This window comes from Grammomys surdaster, unplaced genomic scaffold (assembly GCF_004785775.1).
Source record: "Grammomys surdaster isolate TR1022 unplaced genomic scaffold, NIH_TR_1.0 203, whole genome shotgun sequence".
Classification (NCBI taxonomy): domain Eukaryota; kingdom Metazoa; phylum Chordata; class Mammalia; order Rodentia; family Muridae; genus Grammomys; species Grammomys surdaster.
This window is the reverse complement of record NW_021604648.1, coordinates 4056172-4075022: the sequence shown is the minus strand read 5'-3', so window position 1 is coordinate 4075022 and position 18851 is coordinate 4056172. Positions and strand designations below refer to the sequence as shown.

Sequence of the window (18851 nt, the reverse complement as noted above, 5' to 3'; positions counted from 1 at the left end):
ATTGTTATTGTTCCATTTGCTTTGTGTTTTGTTGAGTTGAGAATGGAGCATGGGGCTTAGTGCACAAGAGGCAAACACTCTATCACTACGCCACACCCCTGCCCCTGGTTTGTTTTTTGTTTTATTTTGTTGGAAATGGGGTCTCACTCTGTAGGCAAAGCTGACCTCAATGTTTAGAACTCCTGTTTTCTTAGCCCCTAAGTGATGGAATTACAGGTGTAAGCCAACACATCCTGCAGTGTTATACTATTCTATAGGACAGATTATAAAGTGTATAATTATTGGGCCATAAAGTGTGAACTTTCAAACTATTTGGTGCATTCCATGAAAATCCTAATGTATGCTTTCTCATATAATTTTTACTTGAAAATTTTTTACTTAAAATATTTCAGTTCGGGTGTGCTTTTTATTGGCATAAAAGAGTCCTCTTGGTAGGGTGAAGGTAACCAGAGTGGTATAGGACTATTATCCCAGCACTGGGGATGGGAGCGGGGAACAGAGCATTTACCATTAGTTTGAAGCTATCCTGGACTAAACAGCAAATTTCAGGCCAATTAGTGCTACACAGAGGTATAGAAACACCCTACCCCAGCCTTTGTGAGGTAGAAGTTAGAGGTGAGCCGTGGAGCTGTGGAAAGGGTCTCGCTCTTCCAGGGAAGAGGGGGCACTAATAAGAGACTCTAGCCCTGGTTCTTTTAAGCTCCCTTCCTCCTTACCAAGACAGGGTAATTAGCTAGCAGGCTTTGTGGGACCAAATGAAAAACACTGAGCAAATCTCAAGAAGAAATAAATAACTTCCAATTCAAACCAGTGTTGAACAAAGATACAAAGATACGGGGGGAGGGGGCACTTAAACATTAGGTAGATTCCCAGACCGTATAAGTACTCCAGTGCCCAAGAATGACATACTGCTTGCCAACTGCTAGGATTACAGTCACCACTATGATTTTAATAGAGATTCGCTCACATGCTCCAATGCTTTTATCTGTGTGTCTCACTGGATTTTTCTCAAAGAGTACAAATATGGAAGGATATCCCCACACTCAGTTCTGAGCTGTTATTTTGCCCTTGCGTCTTGATGCATATACATTTTCAGTATCAGGAAGGGCTTTCCAAAGGGAGCTGCTCAATATGGAACCTCCCTTTATTTTAGGTAGGTGAGCAGAGAGAGACTGGGCAATCACTTGACAGAACGTTATGAATTCTTTCTTTCACTCCTCAGTCCTTTAGGGAACACTTCCCTCAGCCATGTACATAGAACTGAATGCCCAGAGGGAACTATTTTAGCAGACTATCACCAGAACTGAATCTCAAGATTAGATTAAATGATCCGCTCCTGGTCTTCTCCGAATACTCTGCTGCTGACCTTACCTTAATTTTATGCTTTGGAGGTAGGGGTGGGGGGAGTAACTTCAAAGGAACTGCTAGAACCCCCAGAAAGCTAGCTTTTATGGGCTTTCAGTAAATGAACTAGCCGTTATGATCACTTGTAGGTGTTGATTTTTGGGTGCTAAGATAATCTTTTCTGAAGAGCCATGGGGCTGGGGGCAAGTGAGAGACAATTTCGTATGTGATAACTGGTATAAATAAATAAATAAATAAATAAATAAATAAATAAATAAATACCAATGTTTCCTAGTCTTTGCCCACTGTGGGTTATTTATTATAACCCTGAACTGGATTGGTACCTGGCCCCCACACCCTCACCACAAAGTCAGCGCAAGCCAGCATGCGTTGGGGACCACTTAGTAGCCCGGAACCTTGTGTGCAGAGGTTCCTAAGGCTGCGCGCACAGGGAAGCTTTTGGGTGCTGCACCGCCGTACGCTGTGCCCTTCAGCCCGGAGCGCGGAGGAGGACGGTGGCTCGGTCACAGCGTTTGTAGCCGTGGTTTTTCTTATAGTTGGAGTCGAGGTCAGACCTCACGTGGAACCTGCATCAATATGATGAACGGACGGCCGGGCCAGGAGCCCTTAACATTCCTGCCGGATGAGGCCCGGAGCCTGCCCCCGCCCAGGCTGACTGACCCGCGGCTTGTCTACATCGGCCTCCTGGGTTACTGCTCGGCCCTGACAGACAACCTGGTACGGAGGAGACCTGTGATGAAAGCAGGTGAGGGCTGCGAGGCGGTCCCGCCCGGAGGAGGAGCTGCAGGGTTGCCTGCTAAGGTCAGCCTCCGGGACCTGTGCTTTCCCGGGCCTTCCTGCCTAGCTGGGAGCGCCTGCCTTTCCCAGGTCGTGCACCCCCTCTAGAGTTTTTGGCCCAGCCACAATAAAGAAAGCCAAGTGCGGTGCAACAGGGAATTCCAAACCCCACGGTTAGTCTGTGAAAGATTCAAGAGAGGCGCCTCAGTTGGTGCTGTACTTCCTGCTAAACTTTCCACTTCTCTCACTGCTGTCACTCCTAAGATCACGGTAGCAGTAGAATTATTAAAAAAAAAAAAAGACACGGGAAAGTATTGTCGCTAACGAGGGCGCGGAACCTAAGCAGGTTAAAGCAGCTTGCCCACAGTCTTGTGGCTAAAGAGCGGAGCTTGTGTTGGTGTTATGAGAGCTTCTCAGACTTGGAGTGCATAGTGATCTAATTCCAAGGAAACTTTCTATTTCTTTGAAGTAATGGTTAGGCAGCACTTAGGACTAGGAGTCAGAATTCCTTGAGCATTCTTATTGCTTTGGAGATAGCAGTGCTGGAGACTAGTTCCTCTACAGTGTTTACTGAGCACATACTGTGTTGGTCTAACTCAGTGTTCTTAAACCTTTTCCATTCACAGCATGCTATTGCCAGTAAATGTATACTTCCCTCACCCCAGTGTATAGGAGGGTTTTTTTGTTTGTTTGTGAGACAAAAATCTCAATATGTACACTAAGCTGTTGTGGAACTCAGAGGAATCTGCTTGCCTCTGCCTCCCAAGTGTTGATTAAAGTTGCTCACCACCATAACCGTTATATTTTAAATTGGTATATAAATCAAACACGGATAATAAATCATAAAGGAGTTATTTTAGAAAAGTTTTTTTTTTTTTAGTCATTCGTAACAGTTTCCTGCATTAGTTAGATATCTCATCACTGTGATCAGACATCTAGTTAAAGCCGCTAAAGAGAAGAAAGGCTTGTTTTAAGGGATTTGGAAGAACATGAGGCAGCTTGGTAGAGTTGCTCACACCTTTAATCAGTGCACTCTGGAGACAGAGACAGGCATTTCTATGAGTTTGAGGCCAGCCTGGGCTACATAGTGAGTTCTAAGATAGCCAGGACTACATGACGATACCTTGTCTAGGGGGAAAAAAAGAAGAAGAGGAGGGGGAGGAAGAAGAAGAAAGAGGAGGAGGGAGGTAGGAGGAGTAGTCACCCTGCTTCATGTCTGAACAGGTCAGGAAACATAGATGGAACAGGACTTGGGGTCAGGTTATAAGACCTCTGGTCCTCAAAGCCCAGGTAGAACCAACCTCCCAAAGCTCCACAGCTTCCCAAAGTAGTAGTGGGGATCAGATACTTGAATGGAGGACATTTCACATTTAAACCATAAAAAACGTACAGTAATGAGTGTGACCCATGTATGATGCTTCTTGGAGACTTGAGGGAGTGGGAAAGGAAATGAATGGTGGATTTTTTTGGACTGTAGCCTTAGAGAATACTTAGCATTCTGCAGATAGTGATGGAATATTTTGACAGTGAAGTACACGTATACCAGTCTGTTTTAAGTTTGTAGAAAATACTGAATAGAATTTCTTATTCTATTCCATCATGTGTGTTTTAAAACCCTTGCTGATAACCACTTTAAGTTAGTTGGTTATAAAATCTAAAAATGAAATGTTTGTTTACTGTACCGTATGTAAATAGCATAATGGCGTCCATGTGTTCATCACATGGATGTTCATCAAATGTAATGGCGTTCATCAAATAAAGGAAAGAAAGAGAAAGTGATTGTGGAGGAGAGAACTACAGAGAGAAAGGAAGCTGAGGAAGTGGGAACCTGGAGAAAGACCAAGCCATGCCTTTAGAGTTTGGGTACTGGCCTCAATATCGAAAACATGTGTAAGGTCTTCTGCTGAGAAGTATGAGTCACTGTAGAGTCTGGGTCTTTGTGGAGCTCAGTGGCTCATTGGAGGGCATAGAACACTTAGAGAACTAGAACTAGTTTGGGGGATTAGTGGCTGGGTTGGTTTTGTTTTTGTTTTTGTTTTTGTTTTTTCGAGACAGGGTTTCTCTATGTAGCTCTGGCTGTCCTGGAACTCACTCTGTAGACCAGGCTAGCCTCCGAACTCGCTGAACTCAGAAATTGGCCTGCCTCTGCCTCCCAAGTGCTGGGATTAAAGGCGTGCGCCACCACCGCCCGCCCTAGTGGCTGTTTGAAGCAAAAGAATCTGGACCCTCTGCAGCTCCAGACTGAATATCTTGTACGGATGGACAGATGGCTCAATGGTTTGATTTTCAGTAGTCACATGATGGCTCACAAATGCCTGTAACTTGAGTTCCTGCACAGGCTTTTACATACATGTGGTGGTGCACATAAGTATATTCTTATACAAACACACACATAAAATAAAAATAAATATTTTAGGCTGGGCCGTGGTGTCACACACCTTTAATCCCAGCACTTGGGAGGCAGAGGCAGGCGGATTTCTGAGTTCCAGAGTTTGAGGCTAGCCTGGTCTACAGAGTGAGTTCCATGACAGCCAGGGCTACACAGAGAAACCCTGTCTTGAAAAACCTAAATAAATATTTTGAAAAGAATATCTTAGTTTTACTGCTTTTCACGTTTTCCAAACCACCTTTATATACATTTTTTCTTAGGTTGTATATTACTAGAATGAGAAAAATAGAGTAGGTATGTTGTTGTTTGTTTGTTGTTTTTGAGACAGGGCTTCTCTGTGTAGCTTTGACTGTCCTAGAACTTGCTCTGTAGACAAGGCTGGCCTTGAACTCACAGAGACCCACCTGCCTTTGACTCCCAAGTTCTGACGTACGCCACCACTACCCATCAAGTATTTTCTCTTTTTAGAGATAGTAAGTTTACCTGCCCAAAGGCATTCATTAATTTAATAAATATACATTAGGTATTATATGCTGATTGGTATAGCCAGATGAATTAGATATTGCTTACCCTGATGTTAGAGACAGGAACAAATTATGGTACAATTTATAAAGGAATAGAAAACCATTGTAGAGGCATTGATATCAGAAGCTATAGCATGATGGTGCAGTTGCCAGGCAGTGCAATAACCATTGGGTTTTTATGTGTCTACCTTCTTCCAACCCCCAACACTATGTAGGAGAGAAAACAAAAGTTAGAAGAGAAAGAGGGTGTAGATTTCTATAGGCTACTTCCTGCTGATTATCCGGTTCCTTGTGGCACGTCCAGTTTTCATTGTCAGGATTTCCAGCAGTCCAGCAAACCAGCAATCCATCAGTAGCAAATGCAGCAGCAGCAGGAGGGAGCAGCAGCTGCCACAGGCCCTCTTGAGGTTCCTGCATTATACCCTCTCCAGAGTCCCCAGAATTGAAACTATATGCAGCTGTCAAAAATCATGCCCCCTTCCCCCCCTACCCCGAGCATGAGGTAACCGTAGTTAATGGCTGTGCACAATCTGAAGCCCCATACCACACCTGGGATTAAAACAAAACCATCATTCAGGTTTTTAAGAAATCTCAATTCTCACCATAGTACATCGTATTTGACAGAGAAAGTTAGGGTGAGGGCTAATGAGTTAGCAGATGAAAGCTGGATCGGAACAGGCAGCTGTGCCCTGGAAGGGGTAAGCTCACTGTAGGGGAGAGGACTCTGGGACACAGGGTCTGTGGGTGGGAAAGGCTGTAAAATGAAAGCATACTCAACTGTGTGAACGAACAGCACTGCTGTTCTCTGAAATGGAGAAAGGTGTGCAGAAGAAACCTGAAGTGCAAGCTCAGCCTAGGCTCTGTGAGGCCCTGGTTGGGGGAGGGGGACCCTGGTTGGGGAAGGGGGTTCTTTTTTTTTTGTAAAGAACATTGGCAAGAACACCATAAGAATGTGTCTGAGATGTAACATAAAAATGCAATTCTCTGTGCACTTTGACTGATTATTTCGCTTTGGGTTTTGTAATTACAGGTTTGCATCGCCAGCTTCTGTATGTTACTTCCTTTTTCTTTGCTGGATATTTTTATTTAAAACGTCAGAACTATTTGTATGCTGTGAAGGACCGTGATATGTTTGGGTATATAAAATTACATCCAGAAGATTTTCCTGAAAAAGGTATCTCATGTTAATTGAAAATGTCTCATTCTCCCTGGTTAATGTTGTCTGTGCCCATGGCTCAGGTACTGGCTGGTTGTATGGATTCGAACATCTTCTGTAGACTAGACGCCCCATCCTCACCACCTAGTCACATTCCAAGGCCCCACCTCTTAATACCATAGCATTGGGGACTGAGTCCCAGCATAGATTATGGGAGACAAACATTCAGCAGGCTTCTGTCAGTAAGATGAGTCGTGTTGCTCTTTTTTTCTCAATATAGCCTTACTTACTTAAGTTATCATCATCATCACGGTTATTATGTGTGTGGATGTTTGCCTACACGTGTGTCTGTGTATGACATATATGCTTCAGAAGGCCAGAAGAGAACGTTGTATCCCCTGGAACTGGAGTCACCGACAGTTGTGAGCAACCACAGACACTCTGGAAGTGGAACTGGAAGAGCAGCCTGTGCTCCTACTCCTGACCCTAACCTTTATTTGTTTATTTTTTGAATGCTGAGGAGTAAGCCCAGGGCCTCAGACACTCAGCAGATATTCTGCTCCTGAGCCATATCCCTAGCCCAAGAAATAGAACTTATAGAGTATAACTTTAAAATAAATATTTTATGATTCTTTCACAGAGAGGAAAACTTATGCTGAAATTCTTGAGCCATTCCATCCAGTGCGTTGAAGTCTTCAAAAGGCTCCTTCCTCCTCACCACAACCTGAATATTTTCTGAATTTTATGGGATATCTTTCTGTGACAATGAAGTTTAGGTTAATATGTTAACACTGTAATTAAAATAGTTATTATGAGCTCTCTGTTCCTTTCCTGTTTCTGTTTATTTTAACTGTGTGTGTATACACAGGTGTGTGCATGTATACAGGTGTGTGCAGATTTGTATACTAGAGTATCCAAGGAGGCCAGAAAAGAGTATCAGATGCCTTGGAAATGGAGTTTATTGGTGGGTGTGAGCTGTCCAGTGTGTGTGCTTGGAACTGAATTTCTGTCCTTGTGAGGCAGTGGACCTTGCCACCAGACAGAAGAACTTGTAAGGCTGAAGCAAGTTTAGGACCCTGGTAATACTCATAAATGAGAATAGCAGGAGTTCAGACTAGCTCTCAACCAGGTCCCTGTCGTGGAGCATGTGACCACGACACCCTGCTAAGAGGACCATGACAACTGGTAATGCAGCATAGAGTATAGAGTTCTCCATGCTAATGAGGTATCTAGAGAGGCCTCGAGTGTTTAGCCAACGAGCTTCTCTTCCTGGGCATCCCTTCCTGCAAAAGGTATTTAATCTCTAGTCCACCCTGAATAAGTTATATGCATCCTCATCGGCTATGAGTAAAACAGTCTGGACAAGCAAGGACTGTCAAGGACTGATGGGGTTGGTGGGTGGCAGGGTTCCCTTTACTGTTCCCAACTCCTCAAGATCCCCAACAGCATCTGGGCACACAGGAGTTCGAGAATCACAACCTCCACCCCAGCCCCTGCCATTTCTCACCAGGAGAAACATGGGCTGAGACCCCTCTCTTAGACTGCATGTCACCTCCCTTGAGCAGTGTGTTAGTGACCAGCATCCCAGCAGTGAGGAAGAAACGAAGCCTAGTGCCCCTGTGATTCGCCTCCCTGATCAGTGTATAGGCAGCATTCCAACAGCCCAGCAGGGAGACTGAAACTCAGACCCACAGTAAACACTCTTTTTAAAATTTATTTTATGTTCTGTCTTCATGTATACCTGATTTCAAAAGAGGACATCAGATCACATTATAGATGATTGTGAGCCCATGTGGTTGCTGGAAATTGAACTGAGGTCCTCTGGAAGAGCAGCAAGTGCTCTTAACCACTGAGCCATCTCTCCAACAAGGCTCCTTTAAAAAAAAAAAAAAAATTTAGCCGGGCGGTGGTGGTGCTCGCCTTTAATCCCAGCACTTGGGAGGCAGAGGCAGGTGGATTTCTGAGTTCGAGAGTTCGAGGCTAGCCTGGTCTACAGAGTGAGTTCCAGGACAGCCAGGGCTACACAGAGAAACCCTGTCTCGAAAAAAAAAAAACAAAAACAAAAAAAAGAAGATACAATAGACCAGGCACAAACCCTTGCATCAAGGCTGAACAAGGCAACCCAGGAGGAGGAAAAGAATCTGAAAAGCAGGCAAAAAAAAGAGTCAGAGACACCCTCACTCCTACCACTAGGAGTCACCCAAAAACCATAAGCAGCGACCACAGTATACAAGCAGAGGACCTAGCACAGACCCATACATTCAGTCTCTGTGAGCCCCTACGAGCCCTGCTTAGTTGTTCTGTCGGCCATATTCTCCCAGTGTCCTTGACCCCTCTGGCTCCCACAATTCCTCCCCCCCCCCTTTGAATTATTTAAAAACAAAAACCCGATTCACTACAAAAACAATCATTTTAGCCAGATATGGTAGTATACACCTTTAGTCCGTGTGGTGTGTGTTTGTGTGTGTTTGTCATGTCAGATGGTAGATGGATCTGGAAGTACGCCCTTGTAAAACTCAGGGCAGTCCCGAGTTATATAGGGAGGGAGAAAGGGGGAGGATCTGGGGAGGCATGCTTAATTTGTTCTGCCCTCTGGCCTTCATTAGTATGTAAATCCCTAGGCCCTGAGGCCTCTAGTCACCCTCTACCTATGCACTTTGGGTGGGGCTGTCTGACCTTCATTAGTATGTAAATCCCTAGGGCCCCGAGGCCTATAGTCTGGCCTATGTGACTGAACAAGTAGATTTATGGAGGCTAGATTGCTTTTCAGGACCCTGGATTCTGGGGGCACGCCGAACTCCTGCTGGTTCTCACGCAGTCTCGTGGTTCTAGGCACCTGCCCAGCCATGAACCAGAATACCCTTACGCAGTCCCACATGGAGCTGGCCCTGCCCCTCACCTAGGCAGTGTGAAGCACTCGGGAGCACTCGGGAGCACGGGCAGCACAGTAGAGCTGGCCCTGGTGTCATAAGTGTAGGAGAGCCGGCCCTGATGGAGACATCGTGGGAGAGCTGTCAAGCTAACCAACTCTGCTACCACCCAGGCCCAGATCCAGGCTTTGAGCTGGCCCACCCCAACATCTACCCGTCTATGAACTGCTGGAGTGGGTGAAGGGGCTGGTCCTGCAGGACCAAAGCTCCAAGGCCTCCACAACACAGGGCATCGACAGGATATCTGAGAGGAGTCCCAGTGGGGATCCAGTATTGATGGTGTAGCAGAAGCCAGAGAACCAGACCAGTGACTCACTGCAATGAACATTTGCAAAAAACGGCAGTTTGTGCAAAAGGGTATACTGTGTGACACACCACAGCTTTTACAGAGATTTTGTTTTCTTTTGTGGGAGAGGTTGCAAGGGTGGAGGGCAGATATGAAGGACAGGGAGACGAGTGGGATTGGGGGCATGATGTGAAATTCATGAAGAATCAATAAAAAGTAAAAAAAAAAGACCAGCATGCCATGGTTTTTGTTTTTAATTGCTACTGCAATACTTAGGTACATAGTTCACTTGTGCTCAGCCTCATCAGATCCAACAGGGTGAGTAGCTCATCCCACACACTCCACTACCTCAACTTTTTCCCTAGGGGTGGGGTTAAAGCAAGAGCTACATATACATACAGCATGCACTCCAAGGAAGATATGAGAAACACCAGCTGTACAGATGTCGGCGCGTGCCAGGTGCTTTTGATTCCGTGTCACGTTTACTAACCTTGTGAGGTAGATACAGCATCCCTGCTTTATACATGAAAGAATAACTGTGACACCAGGCACTAAATGACACCCCAGAGGTGGGACGTGAACTTTGACCACTTGCTGATACCTTTGCTTTCTACTGATCCTTGCTGCCTTGTCAACCTCAAACTGCTAAGACACTGAAGAGAAATTGGGAATCGCAACAAACATCTTAAAGGTGAGCCTGCAACCAAGTCTGAGATGTGCTCAGAGGGAGGTGGGGAAGCACCCAGAGACAGAAGCTGCCTTCAAGTCCACCTGGCTCCAGGCCTGCCTTCCAGGTCTCGGGGCTGGCGCACCGCTGGGTCCTCATCTTCTCTCTCGTGTAAAGTGATCTGTAGAACGTAGAAATGTTTTAGAAGCCAAATATCTATCATTTCAAACAGCCGCTATCCTGTGCCCTCTGAAAGAGTAAGACAAACGAAAAAAATGCTAATATTGTTGTTTGAAAGCTGGTAGCACTTCAAGCCTGAGGCATAAAAACAGTGGTTCTCAACCTTCCTGGTGGTGCGACCCTTTAACACAGCTCCCCATGGTGACCCCCCAACCATAAAATTCTTTGTTGCTATTTCATAGCTGTAATTTTGCTACTGTTATGAATTGTAAATATCTGTGTTTTGTAGTGGTCTTTGTGACCCTCAGGTTGAGAACCACTGCATCAAAGGCCATAAGAGCTGGGGCTAGTTGTCTTTTCTCCTCTGCACCCTATTAAGAGATGCTAAGAAGCTGAAGGGCAAAAGGCCTATGATGGCAGAAAGAGTAACAGCGGAGCTAAGAGCCCAGACTTTTGAACTTCTGCTATGCCATACTGCCCCCCATGAATAAAAACAAGGTCAGAGTTGTTAGACCACTGTGGTCAAGAGGGGCTGATCTGATTAGTCAGAGACTGTGGTTTCCACCCTGTCTGCTCTCCCCGTTGCTATGCCCACCACAGGCTGCAGGCTTCGTTGCTCTAAGGAGCAGGAAACCAGCCAGTATAGAAAGAATGAATGAGGTTCAAGCTAGGGCAAGCAATTTGGGGGCTCATCTTTCTCCTCAGTGTTCCAGGGTTTTTGTTTGGTTGTTTGGTTGGTTGGGTTGGGTTTTGGGATAAGGACTTGCATAGCACAGACTGACCTCAGATATGCTAGGGTGTAGCCTAGGGTGTCCTTGAACTTCTAATCTTCCTGCCTCTACCTCCCAAGTGCTGGAATTACAGGCATGAACCACCATGCCTAGCAAGTCTCCAATTTCTTTTTATAAAAAAATGTAATAAAATAAAACTGTGGCCTGGCAAGATGGCTTAGCAGCTAAGAGCACTTGAAGCACAACCCTGGGTGGCCTGACCTTGATCTATGGAACCGTGAGTGGAAAGAGAGACCCAGCCTGGTTGAGTTCAAGAAGATCCTTTGGAAGGTAGCCCAGGAACCCTCAAGGGGAGAGAGAAACAGGGTTGAGGTTGACAGTTCAGGTTTGAGGGGGAGAAGAGAAAACTGAGGAAAGCACTTGGCGCAGAACTGCTGTCTAGTCTCTGTGAGGGGGGGAGGTGTGTTCATTCCCTCCCCATCTTTCCAAAATGGTAAAGAATGAGTGTGAATGGCTGGCCTCAAAGCTGGGGCCAGTCTTGCTTCTTGTTTGCTTGCTGTTTGGGTTTTTGAGGCCGACCTGGAACTACCAATCCTCCTACCTCTGCCTGGGAGTGCTGGAGTACACCATGTCTCTCTCACATGGCTTTTGTCCCTTTATGTGACTATGTGACTTCAGATGAGTCACTCAATTAACTTTAATTTCCTTGCTAGTGAATGGAGGTACAATTCTTTTACATTGGGGTGGGGGTGGGAGGGCAATACACAGGCCACAGTGCACATGTGGAAGACTGAGGACAGCTTTCAGAAGTCAATTCTCTCCCATGTGAGTCCCAGGGATCAATATCAGGTTGACAGACTTGGTGACAGGCGCCTTTACCAGCCGAGCCATCTCACCCACCCTGGAGGTACAAATCTAGTCTCTCAGTCCGATGCAAAGAGGTCGATAACTGATGCCAGTTTATAATAAAACGAAGCTGGCAGGTGGCTCATGGTCAAGACCAGCAGGTTCTATAATCTGATTTCTCCCAATCCCTGCCTAGGAGGGACCTATGGCCCAGGCCCTTCTCCTGTATGCTACTCTATACCATGACCTGTTTGCTTGATGTTCATTCTCATTTCACAATTGCAGCCTCTATGCACAGGCACATAGGACCAGGAATTCCCAACAGGCACGATTCCACACCCTCATGTGACTGGAATAATTCAAATATCAAAATAGTTGCTGTTTGTCCAGTTGCAACCTGGGAAGGGTGGTGGAGCATCCCTGTCAGTTTCAGGAGCACTGTGAGCCTCACCTACATGCCCCTATGTGATAACATGTGATAACATGTGATAACATACCCTGCGTTATGAGACAGCATGGGCACATACACACAGAATTCACAGTGCACATCTACACAAATATATCTCCCTTAGTAAGGTTCTTCACTTGCAAAGCAAAAGCAACCAACCTCACCTTTGCCAGTCAGGCACAGTGACATTTGCAATCCCAGAATTTGGGAGACATGCAGGAGTCTTCCAAGTTTGAGACCAACCTAGACATTTAGTAAAACCCTGTCTCCAAAACATAAATAATCAAAATCCAAAAAGACCTTCATCTTTGTGGGTTTATACAGAACGTTTACAGAAACTGGGACCATGCGGGCACTTGGAGCTACACAGATTATGTTTCAACTCTGGGGAAAGTCCATAGCTATAATCAGATTGTATGTGTAATGTGATATATATATTTTTTTTTTCAAGTTAACTTTACAGCTGAGCATGATGGTGCATATCTTTAATCCTGGCACTCTGAAAACTGAGGCAGGAGAATCTCTACGTTTCCAGGCCAGCCAGGGCTCTACAGAGAGAGCTTGTCTCAAAAAAAATGGAAAAAGGAAGATGAGGAAGAGTAGTTGTGACTGACTCTGGAATGGTGAGACGACTCAGCAGGTGGAATTCACCTTCCCAAGCCTGGTGATCTGAGTTTCATCCCTGGAACCCAAGTTAAAGGTGGGAAGAGAGAACTGACTCTACACTTGCACACTTGGGGGCACACACACACACACACTCAGAAGGGATGTGCTCAGAGGCTACAGTTCTGTTCCCTGTAGGAGCTCACAGTCATTGCTTATCGATGCTGGCTGAGAAGGCTGGAAGTCAGGCCCAGTTCTGGGCCTTCCCAAGTGATAGTGATGTGAGAGCTCACTCGGCCTCGGTCTACCAAGCTAAACCACCATCCATCTCCTCCCTCGGAACGTCCTTTATGGAGTATAACCCACTCGCGCGGCCACCCATACCTTCCGTACAGTCGGAGACCTACATGACCTGCCCCGTCATTTCCTGGTACTTCCGGGTCACCTCTTGTGCTTTCCGGGTCAGGTGTGTAAGGATGTGATGGAGGCTGGAGAAGTGCAGGTGGAACTGGGCTTCTAGGTCCAGCTCCTCCGAGATCCTGTCCTCTTCTGCCTCCTCTGTTTCGGCAGCGTCATTCTCAGCCTCGCTGGCTTCGTTGCCAGCCACCTTGGCCTGCCATTCCTCCCTTGGCAGCAGCCCGTGGTCCACTTCTACACAGATGCTCTTCAGCATGGTGAAGTAGGTGTAGAGATCAGGGGCTCCGTCCTGGACCGAGCCCCCATGCCCACTCAGCTGCACATCCCTCAGAAGGCTGGGGATCATCACCACCTGCTCCATGTTCCGCACCACAGCCGAGTACCGATCCATGACAGTCAGCAGGCAGTTCTTGGGGTAGCGTTTCGTTAGCACTTGCATGGCTGCTTCCTTTCTCAGAGGCCAGCACATTGGCCCAGCACTATTTCTAGGCTTTTGAGCAGACAGCAGATTGACAGGATGCCAAAGCCCAGCCACTGGATCAACACAGCCCTGTTTTGAGCCAATCCCAGCGTTTGGTCCCCAGTGTCTGTATCAGGTGATCCATCTACCCAGGGACAAACCAGGCTTCTGCTTGTCATTTCAGGTCTGCATGACTGCCTCAGTGGGAGGCCAACTCTTCCTTCAGCAGCTTGCCCAGCCAGTTAGAGGGAAGCTGTGTCCCCTTGGCACCCAGTGCACTTGACTGCAGGCAATCAATAGTTCTTTTAGGTTACCTGAAGTCAAACTACCTCTTTGCTGCCTGCTTCCCTCCTAAAGCACACAGGTCATTTCCTCAATCTGGGTACCTAGCTGTGAGGTGAACAGAGGAACAGTATCCTGAACTGGAACAGCTCTGGACAGGACAAAGAGCCCCGAAGCCAAGGCCAGAAGTCCAGTCGTAATGGATATTGTCATGCTCAAGTCCCAACAGTCCTCTTTGCAGGAGTACTTTTCCATCAAGTAGTCTGTAAACAGAACTATTGGCAGGACACATTAGCTCAGGATAACCCATAACAGTCAGTAAAGACTTGGCATCAAATTGTTTCCTAAGTTGAACCGGAAAACAGCATTCAAAATTGACTATTCAAAACTGATATGTTAAATTAAAGACCCTTCCAGCTGTGATGGCTCACACCTGTGATGCCAACACACTCAGGAGGCTGAGGCAGTGGGATTACCACCATTTGGAGGCCAACCTGGTCTTCAAAATGAGTTCCAGGGCAGCCTAGGCTACAAAGTAAAATCTTGTCTCAGAGAAAACAAAAACTAAAACCAAAATCAATTAAGGGGCCAGAAGATGTAGTTCAGTGGTAGGATTCACAACAGGCAGGGAGATCTGTATTTGATCTCATCACAATCATACATACACACATACATACATGCATGCATACATACATACATAGAATTAAGTAAATGAGGTTTTCGGTTGGTTGGTTGGTTTTTAAATATTTTATTTTATATGTGTGAGTGTTTTACCTGTATGTATGTCTGTGTGTCTGGTGCCTGCAGAAATCGGGAAAAGTGAATTTACAGATGTTTCTTTTTTGTTTGTTTTGTTTTGTTTTTGTTTTTCAAGGCAGGGTTTCTCTGTATAGTCCTGGCTGTCCTGGAACTCACTCTGTAGACCAGGCTAGCCTCGAACTCAGACATCCGCCTGCCTGGGCCTCCCAAGTGCTGGGATTAAAGGCGTGCACCACCACTCCCTGGCTCAGATGTTTCAAGACACCATGTGGGTGCTGATAACTGAGCCCAGGTCCTCTGTGAGAGCAAAAAGTGCCCTTTTAATAAAATATATATTGATTTACTTCTAGCCCTGTATCATGTTTTTTCATTTTCTGGGGCGAAATCTTTCCAGTGTTCAAGCTGAGCAGTGTATCCAGCCTGAGGCCATGAGGCAGGACGCGGGTGCCACTCACAAACTGACCGGTTTGGAAATCTCCACAGGAAGTCCTTTCCAGCCCTGGTTGTGTAACTCCCTTTGAATCCATACTCAGGCCCCTAAGGGCATTACTCTCTGCCTTAGTGCCCAAGCCCAGGGCCACCAAGTGAGAACTGGCAAACAAAGTGTTCTGTTGCGGTCAGGTCTGGGAGAGCTGACTCCAGCGTGGCATGGAGAATAGCCAGAAGGGCCCCTGGAGCCTCTGCAACAGCTGCCTGCTGCCTCTTTGACCCAGTGGCCAGGTCATTCCTGGGCCTCTTCTGCTGCAGTTAGAAAACTTATTTTTTGTTAAGGTCTCTGCACCTTAGATCCAAGGACAGGGGCTCCCCAAGTACCTGGCTCTCCTGGCTTACAGGCTTTTTGTTGTTTGAGTTTATGTTTGGTTTGGTGTTTTGAATCAGAGTTTTTCCATGTAGCCCAAGCTGTCCTGTAACTTGCTCTGGAGACCAGGCTGGCCTTGAAGGCTACTTGCCTCTGCCTCCAGAGTGGTGGGATTAACGGTGAGCCACTACTGCCCAGTGTGCCGAGCACATGGGAGCCATAGGCAGGACTAAGAGGCGTCTGCATGACCAGGTCTCAGCCAGCAGACTCCTGACCAGGATGCCCTCCATGTCTCCTTGGCAGACAGAAAGCCCAGGATAGAAGGGACCACCCTATATGTCAAATCAGAAAGTAGATTGAGCTGGGGGGATATCTCAGTTGGTGACGTTCTTGCTGCACGCTGCATGCAGACCTGATTTTGCTTGCCAGCACCCACATAAAAAGCTGGGTGTAATAGTCTCTGCTTGTGATCCTAGCACTGAGAACCTGGAAACAGGAGGGTCCCTGGAGCTATTGGGTTGGCCAGCTTAGCTGGATCAATGATCCCCAGTTGAGAGAGGGGGGGAGGGGGAGGGAGGGAGGAAGGGAGAAAGAGAGAGAGAGAGAGAGAGAGAGAGAGAGAGAGAGAGAGAGAGAGAGAGAGAGAGAGACTCTATCTCAATCAGGGTGGGGGGGATTGTTCCTGAGGAATGACATGAAAGGTTGACCTTTGACCTGCATGCATGCACACACACATATGCATACAGGCACAGACAGTCCTAAGTTTGGATTTAGAAAAACTCTAGGATTGGAGAAAGAAGGGAGACAGGAAAGGGAAACAGTCTTTTCAGAGGTACAGGGCTTTTCTGCTCTTACAGATGCTATGTCTGATTCAACTGGCAGGAAAACCTCAGAAAGGAGGGAAGTGTCAGAAGCTGCCCTTGTCCTCAAGCTTCAGATAATTTCCCCAGTTGTGGACCGAAGAGACAGCTCTTCAGCTAGGTAGAGCACTACATGACAATGATGAGGTCACACACACACACACACACACATTAACACACACACACTTATATACACGTATGTGCATGTACACACACACTGACACACACATACTCACACTCACACATACACACATATAAACACACAAATACACACATTAACATACACTAACACACATACACACACACTAACACAACATATACACTAACACACATATACACTAACACACATATACACTAACACACATACACACACTAATACACACATATGCACACACTAACACACACACACTAATACAAAGACACACACTTACTTTCTCTAGTCTTTCCACGACTACAGCCACATGGAGAAACTGAGGGAGGCTGACATGGCTTCTGGAATAACCTCACCCTGAGTGCCCCAAGCTGTACAAATTGAATTGGCCCCAGAGAAACTGGGGTCAAGGGCTTGGCCAGAACATCATGTGAAAGCATTCCAAGGGTAAGATGATCAAGTGGTACCCAGGCTGCCAGACCCCAAGTAACCTCAGCTGGCCCAGAGCCCAGGTGGCTTCAAACCAAGGTAGGGACAGCCTTTCCAGTTTAAAAATGCTATCTATATGCACATATGTCACTTAATGCCTGGAGGCTTGGGGTGTCTCTGCTAGGCTGCTAGGAATCGCTCCCTCCCCCTTGTTCCCACCCTCCCTCTCTCCCTCCTTCTTCTGTCCTCCCTTCACCCACTTCAAAGTCAAACTAAGGGCCTTCTAAGGCATGCATCCCACCACTGAGCCATGTCCTCCCCCCACCCCCCCCCCCCATCTCCTGTGCTGTTTTCCTTTACAGTTTCGCTTCAGTCCTGACTGGTGAGGTCCAGGGTCAGAAGCATTACCAAGCTGAGGCTGTAGCTTAGCTGCAGAGGGGTTGCCTAGCATGGTATAAAGCCCTGAGTTTGACCTCCACTTACACAACACACATCCCAAGCCCAGAGGTCCTATATCCGTGATCTGTCTGGCTTCTGCCCTCAGTCCCTTAGCCCACACAGTGAGCTCTAAGCCCACGAGAAGTGCATGTGCAGAGAGCCTCCTGAGTGTTGGCATTGTGTTCTAACGGCATGCTAGGCAGTTGAGATCTGGTGAGGGGAGAGCATGATGAACACATGAAATCTGGCTGTACTACCACGCCATCCACGTTGTGATGTACATCAGGGAGAAGATAAAATGAGGTAATAAGCTAGAGTCCCTAGTGTGATCTGCAGACCAGCGGCACCTGAGGTTTCGGAACACCATGCTGCTCCTTGGGCCCTACCCAGCCTGACTCCAAACAGGGGCTATCATCGTGAAGAGGACAGTGGATGCACTCAGCTTCTGTGGTGTGTCCTCCAAGAAGGATCAAGTGCTACTAACCACCCAGGATGCCCTTAAAGGGACAGCTGGCTCCATACACGATGCCTCTATAGGCCTCACACCTAGAAACTGGGCTAAATGGAGAAAATTTTCAAGCTGAAAAAAAAAAACAATTGGATATGGAGACATCAAAAGCCTAAGAACTGTTTATTGAAGAGGTGACAGAGACCCTTCCTCAGAGTCCTTAGTCATACCGAGAGGCCTGGGATCTTTCTATTTATGCTGGCTGTGATCGGAATCTTTGCCATTCAAAGAACCTGCTACAAGCACGACTGTTACAGGCTTTGTATGAAGACCTGACCAGAGCGGACCCAGGAAGCTGGCAGGTCTTCCTATCCTGCCCCACTCCCAATTTCCCCCATTCCATACCACCCCTAGTTCTAGGAAAAGCCCGTCCTTCCTGTTGCTGATGCAATGGGCTTGCAGGCTAATGTCCCAGGCCACACTGTGACTGCAGAGCAGGGCTGCCATGTTCACAGAGCGTTCCTTCATCAATCCACCAGTCACACATCAGGACTGTCCCGGATGCGAGACTGTCACGGCTGCCAGAGTGTGGCCATCTGGCCACACAGACCTTGAAATTTACTGATGAGGACACTGGGACCCCCATTTGTATTTCCATCCATGTTTTTGCATCCTCTGCTGGGAGAAGGTCACCTACCACACTTATCACTTACTGTAAGGCTCTGAAAATTTAGAACTCTGTCACCAGACCACTTTGCTTATCTGGGAACCCTTGGAAGGCAAGGTCCAGGCCTTTCCTACTCCCCCTGAAATTCAGGATCTGGTTTCCTTCCTTGCTTACCAAAAGGATGACTAAATATCTATCTATCTATCTATCTATCTATCTATCTATCTATCTATCTATCT

The 18851-nt window shown here is 46.8% G+C and overlaps 2 protein-coding genes across 2 annotated transcripts; one reads left to right on the top strand and one right to left on the bottom strand.

Moving 5' to 3' along the window:
- Positions 1-1761: 1761 nt before the first annotated feature.
- Ndufc2 (NADH:ubiquinone oxidoreductase subunit C2) lies at positions 1762-7030 on the top strand. The gene is made up of 3 exons (XM_028770682.1): positions 1762-2110; positions 6086-6229; positions 6852-7030. Exons 1-3 carry the CDS (start codon positions 1942-1944, stop codon positions 6899-6901), a joined length of 363 nt encoding a protein of 120 aa, XP_028626515.1. The 5' UTR covers positions 1762-1941; the 3' UTR covers positions 6902-7030.
- A 2633-nt stretch (positions 7031-9663) lies between these two features.
- Thrsp (thyroid hormone responsive) lies at positions 9664-13894 on the bottom strand. The gene is made up of 2 exons (XM_028770698.1): positions 13287-13894; positions 9664-10275 (listed from the first exon to the last, which is right to left on the bottom strand). The coding sequence occupies exon 1, from the start codon at positions 13786-13788 to the stop codon at positions 13306-13308; it is 483 nt and encodes a 160-aa protein (XP_028626531.1). The 5' UTR covers positions 13789-13894; the 3' UTR covers positions 9664-10275; positions 13287-13305.
- Between the last annotated feature and the right edge of the window lie 4957 nt (positions 13895-18851).

What these genes read in the sequence shown, in the direction of transcription:
- Thrsp (XM_028770698.1), bottom strand. Translation starts at nt 13,788, where the DNA reads ATGTGCTGGCCTCTGAGAAAGGAAGCAGCCATGCAAGTGCTAACGAAA.
- Ndufc2 (XM_028770682.1), top strand. Translation starts at nt 1,942, where the DNA reads ATGATGAACGGACGGCCGGGCCAGGAGCCCTTAACATTCCTGCCGGAT. An exon ending in GAGACCTGTGATGAAAGCAG is followed by an intron (nt 2,111 to 6,085) that starts GTGAGGGCTGCG and finishes TTGTAATTACAG; the next exon opens with GTTTGCATCGCCAGCTTCTG. An exon ending in AGAAGATTTTCCTGAAAAAG is followed by an intron (nt 6,230 to 6,851) that starts GTATCTCATGTT and finishes ATTCTTTCACAG; the next exon opens with AGAGGAAAACTTATGCTGAA.